Source organism: Pipistrellus kuhlii, unplaced genomic scaffold (assembly GCF_014108245.1).
Source record: "Pipistrellus kuhlii isolate mPipKuh1 unplaced genomic scaffold, mPipKuh1.p scaffold_m20_p_27, whole genome shotgun sequence".
NCBI classification, from domain to species: domain Eukaryota; kingdom Metazoa; phylum Chordata; class Mammalia; order Chiroptera; family Vespertilionidae; genus Pipistrellus; species Pipistrellus kuhlii.
In genome coordinates this window covers 6,613,884-6,634,167 of record NW_023425526.1, presented here as the reverse complement: position 1 = coordinate 6,634,167, position 20,284 = coordinate 6,613,884, and the positions used below count along the sequence as shown (strand labels likewise).

At 47.7% G+C, this 20,284-nt stretch overlaps 1 protein-coding gene across 1 annotated transcript; it reads right to left on the bottom strand.

Moving 5' to 3' along the window:
- Positions 1–4,278: 4,278 nt before the first annotated feature.
- On the bottom strand, positions 4,279–16,427 carry IL1RL1 (interleukin 1 receptor like 1). The gene is made up of 11 exons (XM_036454045.2): positions 16,314–16,427; positions 15,393–15,595; positions 14,693–14,903; positions 13,793–13,967; positions 13,540–13,702; positions 12,274–12,345; positions 10,302–10,443; positions 10,065–10,210; positions 7,047–7,193; positions 5,971–6,138; positions 4,279–4,700 (listed from the first exon to the last, which is right to left on the bottom strand). Exons 2-11 carry the CDS (start codon positions 15,451–15,453, stop codon positions 4,294–4,296), a joined length of 1,692 nt encoding a protein of 563 aa, XP_036309938.2. The 5' UTR covers positions 15,454–15,595; positions 16,314–16,427; the 3' UTR covers positions 4,279–4,293.
- Positions 16,428–20,284: the final 3,857 nt, after the last annotated feature.

Below are 20,284 nucleotides of genomic sequence, written 5' to 3'. Positions count from 1 at the left end.
TGTTGGTTTGTTTTTATTGGGGGGAAGGTGTGTGCAGCTTAATAAAACTCATACCCTTCACTCAGCAGCTCCACTGCAGGCAGAAGCGCCATCCCTCGCCAAACCTGTGCCCTGGCAGGCCTCCCAGCCACGGGCAATCTGCCTGGGTTTGGGGCCTGCTGATGTCACAGAAATGCTACAAGTAGAGTTTCTTAAATTAAAAGGTCTTTTTTAAGTAAAAGATATAAGACAGATAATAAATATTATCTGAAGATCCAAGATGGCAGCTTAGGTAAACACCTAAACTGCTGCCGCGCACAACAATTTCAAAACTACAACTAAAAACAAATCCTTTATCACCCAGAATCACAGGAAAACTGGCTGAAAGGAAGCTCTACAACTAGATTGAAAGAGAAAGGAGGAGCATTCAGGGCACAAGCGCTGAAAAACTGAGGCACAGGGGCACGAGCGCGATGAGGGCTGGCAGTGGATCCCAGCTGGCAGAGGGTGTTGCTTTCTTCAACCTGAAGAGAGACAAGCTCCCAATCTCTCTGAAATCCAGTTTCTGGAAAGAAGCGGGACTGTCTGCCATCAGGTCTGAAAGTGAGGGTGGCTTGCTTGCAGAGCTGTGTGCAAGAATAATTGTTTGCTGTGCTGAGCAGGGACACACTCAGAGAGGCAGAGAAGGCTGACTGGCAGCCATTGCTGTTTGCCACTCTCTAGTCTAGAGACACCCTGAGACTCCACCCTGAGACTCTGTCCTGCACAATCTACAAACACACCCAAGCTCCAAGCAGCGGCTTTTGCATATGAATGGCTTTCTTTATTGCAGTTTAGCCTAGCAAACTTGCAACCTGGTGCAGACAGCTCCAAAGCCTCCAAGCTCCAAGCAGGGAGGAGAGGACTGTGGTTCTCACTGTAGCTCCTACAGGGTGGCCTCAGACAGTAGCTGAACTGCACCCCATTGAAGATCCAGAAACTAGTGTATCTAGTGGTCGGTGTGAGATGACACCAGATTTCAACTACTCTCATAAGGGACACATTCAAGAGGCAGACTCAGTGAGCACCAAAGCCCTACAGGAACAAGTCCTCCCCCATAAACATGTCTCCAGCACAGCAATTATTCCATTATAGACACAGCAGGTCCTCACAGCCAATTGGCCTGGAGGTCAACTCCTCCCAGTGACACCAACAACAATCAAGACTTAACTATACAACAAGGCTGTACACACAGTCTACAAAGGAGTGAACCAAGAGTGTCCACATCAGGCAACTAGAAGTCTGACCCATTGAACCATATAGGACATCCAGGCCCACAAAGCTACTCTATCAACTCAGGGAAGCAGCGAAATGGCAAGAAAAGGAAGGAGATCTCAAACAAAAGAAATGGAGGAGAACAAAAGACTGGATATAGAGTTCAAAACCATAGTTATAAGGTTGTTGTTTTTGTTTTGTTTTTAAGAATTTCCTACAAAAGGCTGATAAATTAAGCAAGACTCTCTAGAATACAAAAAAGAAATTAAACCAACTAGAAATTAAACATAAACTGACTGAAATAGAAAATATTATACAGAGACCCAACAGCAGACTAGAAGATCACAAGAATCAAGTCAAAGATTTGGAATACAAAGAGGCAAAGGACAGTCTTCCAGAGTAGCAAGAAGAGAGGAGAATACAGAAAGTTAAAGATAGTGTAAGAAACCTCTGGGACAACTTCAAGCATACCAGCATCAGAATTATGGGGGTGCCAGAAGAAGAGAGAGAGCAAGACACTGAAAACCTATCTGAAGAAATAATGTCAGAAAACTTCTCCCACCTGGTGAAAGAAATAGACTTATAAGTTCAGGGAGGGCACAGAACCCCAAACAAAAGGAATCCAAAGAGGATCACACCAAGACATATCATAATTAAAATGCCAAGAGCAAAAGACAAAGAGAGAATCTTAAAGCAGCAAGAGAAAAACAGTTACCTATAAGGGAGTATCCATACGATTATCAGCTGATTTCTCAACAGAAACTATGCAGGCCAAATGGGAGTGGCAAGAAATATTCAAAGTGGTTAATAGCAAGAACCTACAACCAAGATTACTCTACCCAGCAAAGTTATCATTCAGAAATGAAGGGCAGATGAAAAGCTTCACAGATCAGAAAAAGCTAAAGGAGTATATCACCACCAAACCAGTATTATATGAAATGCTAAAAGGTGTTATTTAAAAAGAGGAAAAAGAAAAAAAAAAGTAAAGATAAAAATTATGAACAACAAATACATATCTATCAACAAGTGAATCTAAAAGTCAAGTGAATTAAAAATCCGAGGAACAGAATAAACTGGTGAATATAATAGGATCAGGGGCATAGAATAGGAGGGGATTGATAATTATCAGGGGGAAAGGGGTGTCTGTGTGAGGTGTACAGGAAGAGACTGGACACAAATCATATACCTATGGATGAGGACAACGGGGGATGGGGGAAGGAGGTAAGGGCAGAGGGTGGAGTGAGGACCAGGTGGAAGGGAGCTATGGGAGGGGGGGCAGAGAAAAACAATTGCAATAATCTGAACAATAAAGATTTATTTAAAAAATAAATAAAAGATATAAGACATACTGATATGGTCATTGCAGAATTATTGTAATGATGACTATTTATATTGGACACAAGTTATATATTTACAGTATGAATACTTTAAGATGTTAAAATTTAAATGACATTTCAAGTACTTTGATTATGATGTGAAGTTGAAAAAATATAAAAAGTACACACTAAGTAATCTTAGCTATATAAATGGTATGTTTAAGTATGAATTCACTTTTAAAAGCAAATACACAATTTTAGAATGATAGATCTATGAATTATTTTTATTTATTTTCTTCTTTTATACTTACTGTTCTATTGACAATATTTTTATAGACATAGCAATATATGAAAGAAATTATACTTATTTTTTAATAAATATTTATTGATTTCAGAGAAGAAGGAAGTGGGTGAGAGAGATAGAAACATCAATGATGAGAGAGAATCATTGATTGGTTGCTTCCTGCACACCCCCTAATGGGGATTGAGCCCACAACTTAGGCATGACTGGAGTCTAACCGAGGACCCTTCAGTTCACACACCTACACTCTATCCACTGAGACAAACTAGCTAGGGCCATGAAAGAAATTTTAGAGCTGAAAAGAATCCTATATAATAAAAATGTAACTTGCAAATGGTTGTTACATCATGAAGCATAACGACCAACTGTGTAATGACCAGATGGCAGATCAGCAGGAGGGTGGGGCATTGAGCTACAAGTGGGCAGTGGAGAGCTACAAGAGGGGGCAGGGCAGCAAGCTATGAGGGGGAGGAGGGAGCTACTCAGAAGGCAGGGCAGCAGGCAGAGAGCTATTGGAGGGTGGAAGTGAGGTATTGGCCCATGGATTCATCCTCAGGGCCACTAGTTTGATTATAATGGCAATTGGGTAAGATAGTCCAACACATTAGGCAATGATGAAATGATAAAACTAAGCTTCGATAAAATGAAACATAATAAACTAGAGGCCCGGTGCACAAAGTTCGTGCATGGGGAAGGGTTGTTCCTCAGCCCAGCCTGCACCCTCTCTGATCTGGGACATCCCTCTCACAATCCAGGACTGCTGGTTCCCAAGTGCTGGTCTGCCTGCCTTGCTGATTGCCCCTAACCGCTTCTGCCTGCCAGGCTGATCACCCCCTCACCACTCCCCTTCCAGCCTGATTGATGTCTAACTGCTCCCCTACTGGCCTGATTGCCCTCAACTGCCCTCTTCTGCCAGCCTGGTCACCCCTAACTGCCCTCCTTTGCAGGCCTGGTGCCTCCCAACTGCCCTCCTCTGCTGGCCATCTTATGGTGGCTATCTTATGTGCTCTTGGGGGCAGGATCTTTGACCACGTGGGGGCAGCCATCTTGTGTGTTGGAGTGATGGTCAATCTGCATATTACTCTTTTATTGGATAGGATTCTGGCATGTGGAAAGAAGATTTATTAATAACGTTCTGCACAAGGGAATCTGAGTGTTCTTCCAGCTTACATAAATTTAACTCTGAGACTCAGTTGATGTTCAAATGTAGGAAATGGACGAGGACTTAGGAGAGGCGGACAGAAAGAGGGCGGGCACAGTGAAGAGACCCCCAGCCAAGGAGAGAGGGAGAGGTGGTGGTGAGAGGGGCGGGAGGAAACCTCTGGAAGCATTGGTACCACCCAGGATCAGGAGGAGGGGTGGGCTTCCGGAGGAAAGCTGAGGAGGACACCCCCTTCTCCTCCCCCGCCCCGCTGCGGGCCAGGCGCACTCTGCACATGTGCACTAGTGCTGCGGCCCGTGGGGAGCCGAGGGGGGCGTCCCCCCCGCGTGGGAGGTCCCCCCTTCGGAGGAGGTCCCCCCTGGAGGTTTGCTGGGCACCGGCATGTGGTAGCGCACGCGCTTCCAGAACCGGGAGTTGAGGGAGTGCTTGTTGGCCACGTGGTCCTCCCTCCAGCGGAGGGTGCCCTGCACCTGCACCAGGTGCTGGAGGGCTTGGGGCAGCGCGGCGGGCTGCAGCCCGCGCCCGCCGGGCCCTGGCACCTCGATGAGGATGGCCTTGGCGTCGCCCCGCACCAGGGCGCTGTGCAGCGCCGCCTCCTGCTCGTAGGCCGGCTCCGGGCTGTCCGGCGTCAGGACGAAGATGTGCCGCCGGCTGCGTCGGAGGTTGGTCTCCACCGCCGTGGCCACGTCTGGTGAGGAAAGACATGGAGAAGGTTGCCTGTCTGCATTCTGTTCTCACGGCTAATGCTCTGCTCAGCAATGTGCTGACCTGAAGAGTGCCATCCTCTGTGTGAGATCCGGCCCCGCAGTTCCCCTGGGGAGAGGCCTGTGCTGGGCGGAGCCTTTCACCCGCCCTCCTCCCCCCAGGTGGCTCAGTCCTAAGAATTCAGGCTCATTCGTTTACATGTTTTGATAGAGATTAGAAGTTTCACTCCCTATTAAGGAGTGCAAACTCAGGTCTGGCCAGTTGCGCAGCTGGTTGGAGGACCATCTCCTACAACAAGGCTGCTGGTTGCATTTCCAGTCAGGGCGCATGCCTGGGTTGCAGATGCTATGCCCAGTCAGGGCCAATATGGGAGGTCAATGTTTCTCTCTCACATCATGTTTCTCTCTCTCTCTCTCTCTCTCTCTCTCTCTCTCTCTCTCTCTCTCTCTCAAAGGAAAAAAAAAATCAATGGAAACATATCCTCTGTGAGGATAAAAAGAAAACAGGAGTGCAAACTCGGGAGCCCTTGTGTCTCTGATGACTAAAGTCTCTAGGAATTCCTGGACGCACTCCGGCCCATGCTCCCTGTTAGAAATGGGTGTGACCCAGATGAGAAGATCTTTAGGAAGACAGGTCCACATCTGGGTGGGCTTGGATAAACAGTAAACCCAGTTCTCACTGCAAATGTGATGCAGGTTAAGAAAGCCCAGCCAGGGGCAAAACCACTCCACGTATTCCCCAGAATGGTGGCTGAGAGACTGCAATTTACTGGGTCTGAAATAAGGAAGGGCATGTTTAATAGAGCCAGACAGAGACCTTGGGCCAGTCAGGATCCTAACAGAAAACATGGCACACTCAGAAGGACTGATGAGAGAGAGTTGTGGGGGCAGAACCAGGGAAATTCATGAGAGGTGGGCAGACCCCCAGAACGGGCGATATCAGGGAGCGACTGCACCCTCCAGTGTGTGAGGAAGAAAGCGGTTATGAGAAAGCAGCCGAGGAGTGTAACGGCCTGGACAGGAGCCCTGCTCCAGCCGAGAGAAGGGCAGCTACCCTGGCAGCATCCCCCAGGGGCAGGACCTGTGCCGGTGCCTCCCTGACAGAGGCAGGAGGAAGCAAGAAAAAGCATCTCCTTCCTCTGATCAGGCCTGGAATAGTGACCCTGAGTCTGTATCCGCTGGAAGGATGAGACCCCCCACCCTGAGCCTTCTGAGGAGGTGCATTACTGTCCTACACGTATGTTGTAGTGTTACCTTCTCCAGGTAGCAGATCTCGCCCATAAATGCATAAGTTATAGCCACATTTATTTTCAAGAACATCAGGCAGAATGTGGTGAACAAAGTACTCTACAGAAGAGGTCCCCTCCGAACTATCTTTGTGGGTCCGTGGATAGATAACATAAGCATCATAGATCTTTCCATCTGAAAATGAGAGCAAAAAGTACAATTTTATTATTTGATTCTAAGAAATTAGTATTCACCAGCAAGTTTTATGGTTATTAATGTATTCAACACCCCAAAATATTGTAGAATCTAGATGATAACAGTATACTGCCACAAATGTCATCAGAAAATCAATCTTAATTCCAAAGTTCTCCTTTTTACTGTCCAGACTGAATGAGAGAGAACCGGCAAGAGGTTGGCAGTTTTGTTCAAACCGTATTGTCACATTTAATCAGTACTCTGTTAACAAGCATGGATAGTCATGGATGAGGTAGCTGTGCTGTCAGAGCTCCATCTTATCTTTTGTTTGCCTGGTGCTTCCCCTGGGGAAGTAGGATTGCTAAAGGCTAATGTGGCCAGGGAGTAAAGGTTTAAGGGAACCGAGTTTCCCACAGCTCCAGCAAGCAGCCCGGGTGGAGTGGCCCCATGGACGAGCTGAAGCCCAATTCACGTCGGTGGCGAGCTGTCTGCTTTCCTGTGTGCGCTCCAGGTCTTGGCCAGACCCAGCAGCAGGGCCCTGAGCGCTGGTGGACCTGTCTGGCCTCTTCACATCTGGGAACAGGAGCAACTTAGATAAGGTTTAAATTCCACAATGTTTTCCAAAATGTGTAAACCTTTCTGGGCTTTGGGCAGAGGCCGTCACGGGCTTCAGTAGGAAAGGCAATCTTTGGGGAGGCAGTCTAAATTGTTAAGTTGCATCTTAGAACCACAGGTGTGACAGGCAGGATGAAGAATGGCTTCTGAGTGGACTCAGCAAAGTTTGCGAAGTACATGATGCTAATCAAAAGGAAAGCTGGGTTTGCACCACAGCCAGAGTAAGACACAAGTGCCAAAGAGCAATTAGGTACCTTTTTTTTTTTTTTAAGAACTCAAAACTTGCCACTCACCGTTCCTAGCTTTGTAAGGCCTCGCTATGTCCCTCCAGAGAAGAATAACTTCGATCCAGAACACTTTCAGCATTATCATCATGACATAAATCAGCATTAACAGTATGCCAAATCCAGCAAGCATGTAGTAGGTGCTCTGACGATCAACTATTCAAAAGATAGGGGAGCACAAACATTATTGTGGAAAGGAGTGTATAAGGCACAGAGACACGTGGCACGCAAACGTAACTAAGGTGGGAGATAAAAGCCTGGTTGTAACTACAGATGCTTTAGAAAGAGTGCGCACTCCGTGGACTGGGAATGAAGACCTCCTGCGGGAGAGGCCTGAAGGAGGCGAGATTGGGATTGCTGCAAAAAGAGCTGTATTGCTCCTGGCAAGAGTGAGCACAAGGGCAGGGTCGGGAGTGTGTTTTCTGAGGAACAGGAGTAATCCAGTTTGGGGAATGAAGATAGGATAAGGATCCAGGCTACGGCTAAGGCGTTTTGCCTTTATTCTGAAGGTCAAAGGAGCCAGTGCAGATTGTTGAGTGATGTGTTAACAATGAACGTGACTTCCAAACAGAATGAATTTGATGGCAGTGGAAGGCTTGTTTCTGTGGAAAGAAACTCGGGGGAGAGTGGGCAGGAAGTGTCTGCAGCTGAAAGTAAGCGGTGAGGAGGACTCTAACCGTGCAATAGTGAGAAAGGAGTGGACAGCCCAGTGTAGGGGCATTAAGGAGAAAGCATCAGCAGGTCTTGGAGATTTCTGAATGTGGAGTGGGTGGCCTGGAGAAGTGGGAAGAAGCAAGAGCCATGTAAGCCTCTAAAGCTTTCTGGGGGAGAAGTCTAAGCTCTGGGCTCCAGGTCCCACCCAGACCCCTTACCTCTCTTATGGTGAACATTACTTAGCCATCACTGAACTGTGTCCTGCACTCACTTCCCCACAAAATACATGCATGGTGGTCTTCATCTTTAAGGACAGGTATGTGCAAATGGAGCGTAAGAGCTGTGACCATTGATGGTCTTGGTGCTGTTTCAGATTTATTTCCCCCTCTGGAACTGCTAACTACCATGTTTTGCAAATGACCCCACATGAGAAGAATATCAAATGAGAATTGGTTATATAATTCTCCTCTGATTTTCATCTTAAATCTCAAAGCATGAGCTCCCAGGTTGACAAGGAAAAGCACAGGCCCATATTAAAATTTCCCTTCAATTAATTGATCACCACTTCCTGAGCACCCAGCACTGAGACCAAGAATGACCAAGGCAGACTGAGGAAGACAAGCACAATGGACTTCACTCAGATGTGGACTCTAATGAATAAAATGAGCTAATAAGCAAAATAGAGACAGACTCATCGAGAGAAGGTGACAGCTGTTGGGATGAGGTGGAACAGAGTGTGTGGAGGGGAGAGATTGAGCAAAAAGGAAAAAAGAAAATTCATGGACATGGACAACAGTGTGGTGATTGCCGGGGGAGGGGGCTGCAGGGAGAGGGAGTAGGGTAAGGGGGATAAAAGGTGATGGACAGAGACTTGACTGGGGGTGGTGAACACACGGTACAGTGTACAGATGATGTGCTGGAGAATTGTGCACCTTAACCCATATAATTTTGTTAACCCTTGTCATCCACCCCCCCAAAACACCAGAAGCATATCACGATGCCTCTAGTTGAATAATATTTAATAATATGGGGATTCGGGCCTTTTAAGTTTTTGTTTTTAAAATTAAAGACAATGCTGTAATTCCTTTTATTCTATGATTAGAGGCTTGGTGCACAAAATTTATGCACTGGGGTGAGTGTCCCTCATCCCAGCCTGCACCCTCTCCAATCTGGAACCCCTCAGGGATGTCCAACTGCTGGTTTAGGCCCATCCCTCTCACAATCCAGGACTACTGGCTTCCAACAATTGTCTGCCTGCCAGCCTGATCACCACTCCCCTGCTAGTCCAATTGCCCCCAACTTCCCTCCCCTGCCAGCACAGTTGTTCCCAATTGCCCTCTCCTGCAGGCCCAGTCTCCCCTAACTGTCCTCCCCTGCAGGCCTGGTTCCCCCCCAACTGCCCTCCCCTGCCAACTTGGTCACCCCTAACTGCCCTCTCCTATATGGCTGGTTGCCCCCAACTGCCCTCCCCTGCTGGCCTGGTTGCCCTTTAACTGCCCTCCCCTGCCAGCCATCTTGTGTTGGCCATCTTTGACTACATGGGGACGGCCATCTTATGTTAGGGTGTGAAGGTCAATTTGCATATTTCCTCTTTATTATATAGGGTGAGAAATAAAGGAATTGGTCATGACAGTACAACAATAGCATCAATTTTTGTTTAATTTACACAGTTGTTGAGATAGAACATAACCACGTTGATTTGAAGAAACAGGGGAAAGGTACCAAATACAGAGAAACTAGAAGGAACAAAACACCAGGTACATGTAACATGAAAGCAGTTCTAGCCCCAGTTGCCAGAGAACATTCCTAAAATGGCAACATAAGCAACACATAGGAATACAATTTTCTTACAGGAATGAACAGAAATTAAGTAATTCACCATTTCATCCACGTTGCCAGCTCCACTAACAAAATGTGTGCTTTTTATGACAAAAGAAATGCATTATAAAAGGGACAGTGTTTATGACATGTTATAAAAGGTAACAAAAGAACATGTTCACAGATTGCTGTCTTCTTTCCCACACAGTGGGCCAGAGAGGGCTGTGGAGGCTGGAAGCAGGAGGTCCAAGGAAGACGCTGGTGTGGAACCAACAGGGGAATGGGACCAGAGCAGAGGGTGGAGTGGGCAGGCAGAAGAGAGCAGGGGAAGGGAGAGGTAGAAGCAGGAGGTAAAGCAGTGGAGAGGCTGCCAGACACATTGGGAGGTGGCCTGACTGCAGGGTCTGGTGCTAGAGAGGAGAAGTGCCTTTGCTGGGAAGCCGGTGCTGTCTTGCTGGCCAGACCCACCTGCAGCACCTGCTCTCTAAGAAAGCTGGCTCTCAGCTCACCGCCCGTGCAACAGGCTGGTGACAGCGTCTCAGAAACACTTCTTACTTGGCTTTCTCCTCTTGAGCCTTAGCGAGTGACTTCTCACGCCATGCAGATTCAGAGCCAGGCAGTTGTACTTCAGCAACAAATCCTCTTCTCTCACATCTGCTATTCTCAAGACGGAGCTCAGACAGGCCAGCTCGTTGCTGGAACTGAGAAGGCAAGTGGTTATCTTCAATGCTGTTTTACAGTTGCAGTTGTGTAGGAGGCCAAGGAGGTGTTTTGACTTCAATATGAAAATACCTTTGATTTTGCTCTTGCTCCTCCCAAATTCTTGCTTCACTCGAGTTCCCCACTCCTCTTCCATTGACCTGCCATAGGACGACGGCCAGGAATTGCGAGCCTGTCCCAAAGCAAGCGGAGCAAGTGATGTTCACTGCTTCCCCTGCAGGAGAAGACATTCACCAGTAAAGTTTAACACTGCAAATGGTATTTATTTAATGTGAAGACACGTCGATGACTCCTCCCCTCTCCCCAACCCCCAGTCTGTGCCACCCTCCCCGCTGTCTTTGAAATAAGACATTAAGAATATTCATCTCAGGTAAAAACTGCTGTTTGAATGTTAACCCTTCTAGTCTGGCTCCTGCACCTGATTAAACACAGGATAGTTATCTCAGCTTCCAGGTGGATACCTGAAGGCTAAGGCAATTTTCCTGTGTCTGGGACTAGCACTACAGGAGATTGATTCCCACTGACTCAGTAGCTTCAGGGGTAGAAACTGTAGATAACCTTTAGAGACTAACTGCTGGGCTCTGCTTCTGTGTTATCAGCTATCACAAGATAGGGCCACATTCCAATGTCCAGCAGAATGTGACTGGGGAGGACCCTGCAGGCTATTCCCAGCCTTTAGAATTTAGAATTTAGAATTTAGAACGAAGGAAAATTCTTTAAAAGGACTGCCTGCACCTGAAACAGGCGGTCCTGTGGAGTCCACCTGTGTGTGGTGCTCTTGCGGCCGTCCTGGCCAGTTTTTCAATAAATCCTTGCGTGCTTTTTTTTAAATCAATCATGAGCTTCCGGTGGTCTTATTTTGTACCCACAACAGTCTTTATGTCACTCACAGGTAGGCTTGGATCTCAGCCCCTTTCCACTCTCACCACATGAGGAAGCCCAAGAGACAAATGACTCCAGCTTCAATCCCACGTTAGTTACAATGGCCTATTCCCATGCTTGGTAAACTGGATTTTCCTTTTAACTGCTCTCCCGCACACATTTCTCTTCCTTTTGAATTCTATTCATCTCGCTCCAGGTGAGTGAAACTGCTTTACTGACCTGGCTACCATACCAGTATTTCATTGTCCAAGAGCCCTTTCTTTCCAATCTTTTAACGTGAGCCTTAGTCCCTTAGCCCCGAGGCCAGGCTGCCTCCCTCAGTCCTGAGGCAGGCTGCCTCCCCACAGGGCCCAGGGCTCCCTCTCAGAGAGTTCTGGGGGCGTGCATCCAGCCCCCTTTCTGCTCCTGCCTCTAGAGCTAGGTGTCTGGAGAGATAAAAGGAGCTCAGCATCTCTCCATGGGGACAGGGTGTAAACAAGCCATGAGCATGCAGGTGTTCTCTAGAGAGGCTGCAGCGGCATGGGACGCAAGAGGAGTCCTGCAGGGAGAGGTCTGCTGCCGGGAAAACAGACAGCTGTGCTCCCTGACAGCTGTGCTCCTGCTGTCCGCAGGCGCCGGGAGGCATGGGGCTTCGCAGAGGGTGCCTTTGAGCTTCATGTTGAGAGGTGAGAAGCAAAACAATGGGCAGAAGCAGGCCTGGAAGTAGAAGTGCCCATGTCCGTGTCACAGCCACGGGTGGCCGTGGGGAATGGCTGCAGATGAGCCAGGATGTGGGTGAGGACCAGTCGGGCGGGACATTTACATGCAAAATCTTATTTGCATCTCCCACCTCTGGGGGGACCAGGAAAAGTGAAGATGGCGAGTAGGAGTCTGGGTTCTGGCCTATCCCTGAATATTCACACCCTCAGGCATGTCATCGGTCCCTCTGAGCCTAGTACCCACAGCGGAGAGGAGACCAGTCTCCGCCCTGGGCAGAAGTGACAATGGCGCTGGAGTGGATACAGGAGTAGATGCTGTGACCAAATGTCCCCACTCTTAGCCAGAGCCCAGGCAGGGGCTGCCACCACCCCTCATGTAACCCTCAGGACACTGAGGGTCTGGGGGGAGGGGGCAGGGGAAGGGCTTCCAGGCCACAGTTACTGGGTGCTTAGAGTTTCCTTACCGACTTGCACGTCCTGGGTTGCATTTTGAAGAGGTGCTTTTATTACTGGCAACATTGAAAAGACATTTTCACCTTAAAGAAAAGAAGAGAATATACTGTTAGAACAGCTTTTGGGTGGTCATCAATATAAAACATATTTCAAATTTCTATCCTATTTCATAGCAATGTTTCTCAAATTTTCTGATGACAATGGCAGAAATTCACACAGATGCAAATAAACAGAACTTTAAGATAAAATAGTATTTTCCCCTACTGGTGATTATGCTCTTTGATATTTTCTAGTCTCTTCTACCTCATTACACGAATCCTAAACCAACCCATTAATTAATCGTATGACCTAACAATTATCAGAAAAGTACTCTTCAGGGAGGAGCCTTCAGAAGACCCGTGAGAATGATCACAGCGGGAGCCCCGATTCTGCTGGGCCTCCCCGTGGCCCAGCCTCTCGGGAAGTGCTGGGCCTGTGGCCTTGCACCCAGGGACCGTGCACAGGCGGCACCCCAGCCACTGTGTGCCCCAGACTGGGCCCCGCCACTGAGGCCCGTGGCCAGGAGCCAGAAGTTCGGCTGTGAGCGTGACAGCTAATGGAGTGTGGTCTGTGGCCCCTTTACCTGTGGGAACCGAGGGCCCACCAAAGCCTTTCCCCGAGTGGCTTTGCCCCAGGAAATCCCACACACAGTTGAGCTTCTCCACACCCATGGCCAAGCCAGGCCAAGGAGACCATCTTTGTCCACCTGACACTCTTGATGGTGATATCTTCCCCCTGAATGGGTTTTTGTGGTGTTTAAAATAAATTGGGGGGAAAATTGTAATTAAGGGACCTACTTGAGGCCTTTGGTGGTGTGGAAAGCATTGCAAACCAGGGCTGAGAGCCACTCGACAACACCCAGGTGTCTTTATAAAGCTGCCACTCAACTTAGAGCCCAGTGAGTTATATCAGAGACTAATGGACTGTTTTCTATCTACAGAACCTTTGACAACAAATTGTGGAAGAAATGTTAGTCTTGCTCTTCAAATAGTTGTACTGTGGTCAAAAACATTAAGTTAGCATTCCATCACATTATCTTTGAAAATTAAATAAGAAAAGGAAAGAGCAGGTGGTTTCGGGTGAGGAGCACCGTCTCCCTTTGAAATGTCTCAGTCTCCATAGTGGTGACGGCAAAGATCATGCCGACTGAGGGGCCACAGGAGGAGGGCGGCGCAGAACACCAGCCAGCAGGGCCGCTCCCCTGCAAATGTCCCATTGTGCTGAGTTCTGCCACTTACTCTTAAAGGCGAAGGATCTGGTTGCTGTCACACTGTAACTGACTCCATCTTCATTGTGATTAAATTTGCACGTATAATACCCCGTATCCTTGCTAGTAGCATTGTCAATCAGCAAATAAGTCTCTCTTTTGTAGTATCTTGGCCCTTGAAGAACTTGACAGTTCTGAAATACAATATGCCATTCCACTCTCAATAATCCCAACTCCTATCTATTTTGTGTAATTTTCATTTACTTTCCCCAAATTTCCTTTACCTTAAACCACTCAACAGGTGCTGTCCAATTGTAGAGGCCAATGGTAGGACAATATATTTTGGAATTTTTTTCTGATCCAGAGGTTGTTGAATATATCAGGTCATCTGGAATTTTGCAGCCTGGTTGTTTTTTATATATGGTGACATTCACATGTCCAGTCTTATTAGAGGTAGAACTATTAAAATAAGTCCGACAATTTAAAAAGTTACTCAGCATTATGAAATAATTTTACCTCAATCTTGTTTATATTGTGTATGTAGATCACAGATGAGGAAATTGAGGGACAGAGAAGCAACCTGCAAACATCCAGCTGACTAGTGATGGGGAAGAAGCTGAAACTGAAACTTGTCTGCCCTCAGGACCTAGGCACCTACATATGCATGTCCTGCCTTTCGGTGAAGTCCATCTGACTGCTGTCTGTACCAAATATAGGCACACATTCAAAACCTGTAGCAGCCTGTCCGTAAGGAGAATAATTTGTAGGCGCACTATCTGACATCCCTCCTCGGTCACCTGTCAGGTGTCAGGCACTGTGATGCCTCCTGTGCCACTCACAGGCCCCGGTGCCCACTGCCTCGCTTACTGTTTGCTGTGTGACTTACTCTCATCTCCAGCAGAAGTGAGCAGCTGGTCTCAGTTTTCTTGTCACAGGAAAAACAAGGTTTTTCCTAACTGAAAAGACAGGGCTAAAAATTAGTCCCTGCAGTTTCCCATCTAAGTAGTTAGTTCTTAACCACCTTCACCCCAACCTGAGGGGTTTCCTAGAAGCACTCTTTCACTCAAATCACTTTGTAAAGTCAATGGCACCAGGAAAGTCCATAAAGAGAAGGAAAGTGAGGGCATCAGGCCATCATCTCTGAAAGGAAAGAGCCAGCCTCCGGTCGGAGTGACGGGCACTACCTTCGGAGGATGCAGGTGTAGCCTCCGGAGTCCTCCGCTCTGGCTGGGAGGAACTTAAGACTTTCCCCTGCAGCAAGCACACGGCTTCCTTTCTGGGTGCTGATGAGTCGGTCGGTTTGTGAATCATACCAATCCACAGGGTATTTAGATCTTCCTTGTCTAGGACATCTCACAATTAGAGCCTCATTTTCCATCCCCACGGATGACTTGGCTGCAAATTAAAAATGCGAAATGATTCTGAAATGACCGTATAACGACTACAATGCTTATCATCTAGGACATCCCCCTCTAGGACTGAGCAATGGCCACGCTTTGTGATATTAACTGAGAAAGAAGTGATGAAGATCTTCTATGAAATGCTCTAATGGGTGCCAAAGATCGGAGCATCAATGTGGAGCTAAGTCCCCCAAACTGCTCCCCTGGGCGAGCATTTCCGCTGTGCAAAGCAGGCTGCCATCGGAGGGCGAGGGCAGCGCCTCCCCCCGCAGGCGCCCTGGCAGGCTGCGGCATCTTTGAACATTAAAGCTAAATGATGCCATATCTCTGCGGAACTCGTGTTCATGGGTTTGAAATGAAGATGACTGTAGAGCATAAATAAATTCCCAGGTTACAGTTCAACTGGAATGACTGTAAGCAAGCAGCTTAAAACCAGGCAAATGTTCTTGAACATTTTAAGTTACAGTTGCAAAGCAATACGTACTGATTGAAGCCATTGTGACATGGATAAGAACTGTTAGAATCGCCAGGCCCCGGAGTCTCATTCTTGGCTTATTAGCTGGAGCAGCGTTGCCCACTGATGGTTGGGATGATTCCAGTTGAATCCCTGGAGTATGCGGTGACGGCCTCCCAGGAGGCGGACGGTGCTCCTAGGGCTTATCCCTGGAAAGAGTGGTCAGCTTCTCCCTGAAACAAATCATACAGGCCACTTGTAAGATATTTACACCAGGCCTTCTCCTTGCTGATGACACCCAGGGAACGGCCACGCCAGGTGTTTCCGTGCAGAGACCTTGGAGGCGGCGGTCTCCCGAGCGCGTCCTGCCTGTTGACCTGAGAGCGACCTCCAGGGGCCATGCTCCTTCCCTGTCTGACGACAACAAACTGAAAGAAGCTAAGTTAAAAGAAAAGAAGATGAACTTTTATTATTGAAGAAATTAAGGCCCTAAAATGTGACAGACCCTGAAAAGCACAGTATCGTTGATGCTGATATAAAATTACAACCATCTGTACAGGCTGCGGCTGCGTGCACAGCGCGGCCACACACAGGCACACGCACAGCCTAGAACGCGCCGGGCGTGTGGCAGGGCCAGGGCAAAGCGCCACCCAGCAGCTGCCCAGGCACTGCCCGCACCCCCCTGGCTCGTCCCCAGGACTCCGGAGGCTTTCCACAGGCCCTGGAAAGGCTGTGGAAGGTGACGACACACTCTCCTGGTTTCCTGCAACAAAAGAGTCTTTTCTTTAAAAGTCAGGGGAGGGAGGGAACCAACATCGAATTTGACAAATATAAGAATAAACACAACTTTTAAGAAAGCACTCTCCCTCTAAACACAGGTTAGTGATACTTTTCACTAAGTGAGTAGGAAAGCTTTTGGCACAGCTTCCGGTAAGTGCTGTGCTCACCCACCTGGGACCGCTCAGGGCCGCCGCTGCGCGCTGCTCCCTGCGGCTCCTCACAGCCGCTCTTATCTCAGGGCGCTGCTCTGACATCTTCAGGCCAGCACCACCCCGCCCACCACCCCACCCACCCTCATCGTGGGTTCTGTGACAAAATTCATGACGTTCAAAAATACCGGTGCATCATGTACCAGGAATTCCTAATCTTGGTACACAAATATTTAAGCCTAAGGACAACATTCCTTTAGGAAGGAAGTCATCAAAATGCCTCCCTCTATTTTAGCGTCAGGTTTTCAAACTAGAAAGTGCTTGCCATTTATCACCCTGGCATTATTACCCTTTAATAATAAACTTTATCCGAATAAACTTCAAGTGCTGGAGCCTTGAACCCGTCCTCCCAGAGTCCTGGCTGCTTCTGGCTCAGCCAGCGGGGGCAGATGAGAGTTTCAAAAGCAATGCAGGACAAGCCGTGAGAAGCAGGCAGGCCCTGGAGAGAGCCTGGGAGCGCTTGTTTATGGTTCAGAATGTGATGCAATCTCATCCAGAACAGTCTCCAGCTCCTTAGATCTAAGTTCCTGCTGGGCTGTCAGTTCTGAGGGAAAAAGTATTTCTCTAAGGAGCTCAGGGAAGCAGAGGGAAGCTGCCTCAAGGGCAGGGCAGGAATACATAATCCTTGGGCTCCTGTGAAACAAATTTCAGCTCTGCATAGCTGGTATGGTTCTACTTGAGTAAATGCAACTTAATTTTGAAACTCTTCCCAGAAGGATCCGGGGACTAATTCCAGATCAGCACAAAATTATTAGGAATGACAACAGCTAAGCTTTTCCTAGAAATCTCTCTATGCCAGACACAGTTCTAAGTGACTCCATTCTCACCCAACGAGGCGGGTGCTGTTATTAGTATCACAATTTACAGAGAAGGACGCTCAGGCACAGAACGGCCTAGTCACTGTCTGAGTCACACACATCTAAGGGGTAGAGCAGAGCTTGAATCCAAGCCACTGGCTCCAAAGGTGAGGTGCCTAATCACTAGTCTTAGTGCCACCAGGTAAGGAAGGCAAGGAGCTGAGGCGCTGCCCAGGGTAGTCCACACGGGTTCCGGAGTGGACCGCCACCTTGCCCTCACCGCCCAGCCCAGCCTGCCAGCACAGAGCTGATCAGATTGTGAACCAGTCATGTGCTCAGATGGAAAAGACATTCCTGTCGTTACTGGAAGACCGAAGATGAGACGTTTGGCATAAATTTGGGGAATTATGTCCACTCATTGTTAATCTCAAGTGTGTTTTCAAAGTTCTTAATCCTGTGAGGGGCACTAACAGGAAGAGAGCCGTAGCTGTCTAACAATTACTCACCCTCTGACCACAGATGGGAAGTTTTCTTACAGACCCCGGGGCACTGGAGGAGGGAATGAGGCTGTAAAGAGATAATATGCCTCCATGCGTCCAAGACTCAGAGAGCAGACCCAGGGCAGGACGCGCTCTCACGTGCTGGCTGTGCCCAGACCCTGACCCCTCTGGGGGTTACCTCAGGACACTGACCGTCCTCGGGGCAGCGCGGGCTGAGCTATGGGTACAGTCTGTAACAGCACAGAAGGTCAGCGCCCGGTTATCAGACTCTGACTCCCGGAGGCTGCCTGTGGACCCCCTGCCTTTCCCTGCGGCTCCTGCGCTGCACTAGCTGTCTCCCCTCGTGTGTGACCAGCCGCTGGCGAGGGGGTCAGAGCAGAATGTCAGGGTGCCCTGCCGCTCCCCGTGCTGCTGGCAGGACTGGAATAAATGCTCACACAGGATTCAACCCTGCCTCATGGCGTTTGGTTCAAGCAGGGGCAGGCGGCTTCAGACCAGTTGAGTCTGGTTTTTTTCTTATTATCAAAGATCATATGCATTGTGGCCATGAGGCCACAGGAGCAGGAGCAGGCGAGCTTGGGACAATGTCTGGGAAACCATGAGCTCTACATAATGTTTTGCTAAATAAAATAATACAATCTTAAATGTTCTTGTACTTGAATATGGACTTATATTTTGTATCCTAAAACATCTTTTCAAAAATGTTATTTGGGCATTTATTCATTAAACTAGGCCACATTTACATTGTTTGTTTTTTTTTAGTTGTAAATTAGATTTCTTAATTTAAAATGAGGTCTCAGTTAGGATCCTATCTAATAAAGATGGAATATGCAAATTGACTGTCACTTTGCAACAAAATGGCGGCACCCACAGCCAATAAGAAGAGAATATGCAAATTAACATGACAAAGATGGCAGCAGCCAGCCCAGACCAAAGGTGGGAGGTGGCTCCCAGCCCCAGAGTGAAGGCAGTAGCCAGAGCGAAGACCTGGGTTCTGGGTGCCAGAGAGAACCTGGTGATGGCAGTCAGGGGAAGGAAGGCCTATTATTGCATGAATCTTCATGCATCAGGCCTCTAGTTTTAACATAATATCCATGAAATCTTATAGAAACATTTAATAAAACCTATTATTATAAAACTAGAGGCCCGGTGGATGAAATTTGTGCATGGGGAGGGGTTGTCCCTCAGCTCAGCCTGCACCCTCTCCAATCTGGGATGCTTTGAGGGATATCTGACTGCCCGTTTAGGCCTGATTCCGGTAAGATTGGGCCTAAATGGGCAGTTGGACATCCCTCTCACAATCCAAAACTGCTCACTCCCAACTGCTTGCCTGATTGCCCCTAACCAGTTCCCTGCCAGCCTGATTGATGCCTAACTCTCTTCTACCAGCCTGATTGCCCCTGACTGCCCTTCCCTGCTGGCCTGGTCCCCTGCAACTGCTATCCCCTGCAGACTTGGTCTCCTCCCCCTCCAACTGCCCTTCCCTGCAGGTCCAGTCACCCCCAACTTCCCTCCTCTGCCGGCCTAGTCACCCCTAACTGCCCTCTTCTGCAGGCTTGATTGCCCCCAACTGCCCTCCCTTGCAAGCCTGGTCCCTCCCATTGCCCTCTGTGTTGGCCATCTTGTAGTGGCCATCTTGTGTTCACATGGGGCAACCATCTTGTGTGTTGGAGTGATAATAAATTTGCATATTACTCTTTTTATTATTGTAGATAGAATAATTCAACAGGTAAGTCCTGTCATTCAAAGTACACTACTCTGTGATACTTACATCAACATCTTTAAATTTTACAGATGAAAAGGAAAACCCAAGGATGAGATCAGTGAAGTCACATGACCAAGTTCCCCAGTTGTGTCTGGGGCTGAAACCAAGCTTGTGGAACCTCAAAGCCAAGTTTTGTTTTGTTTTGTTTTCTGATATCAACTAAAAAAAAGTGAGGTTGGAGCAGTAAGTCTTTCCTTCTTATATTAAACAAAATGAACTCACCACTTTCCCTTAGGCTCCTTATATACCATGATACCATCCAATACAAAACTATATTACTGTAGTTTATTTTTGTTAATTCTCGCCCAAAGATATTTTCCCATTGATTTTTAGAAAGAGCAGAAGAGAGAGGGAGAGAAAGAGAGAAACATCAATGTGAGAGGAACACATCAATTGGTTGCTTCCTGCACATGCCTGACCAGGAGAAGCCATATATATTTAAGGACAAACTGGGCCAAAGAGGAGCCTGCAATCCAGATACCTTCCCATGACTGGAATCGAACCTAGGATATTTTGGTCCACAGGCTGATGAATGCTCTATCTGCTGAGCAAAACTGGCTAGGACTACAGTACAGTAGTTTATAGTAACTTAACAAGACAAAATGGGAAAGGCAAGAACGATTAATAAATCAGTAAAGCAGATTTGAGCAGCCTTGAATTCCTGCCAAGTTAATCAGAACTCTCCAACGTTTGCTAGTTTCTGATACATACATTCCCTCTTTGTAGGATTTCCTAGCACTCTTCATTGTCAATATTAACCTAACCTAATTTGGCCATAATTTTTTTCTGATTTGGAGGTTATGGTTTTGAAATATCACATGTCCCTATCTATGATATTTTTCCTAAAATAAAAAACACAAAAAGACAAAAC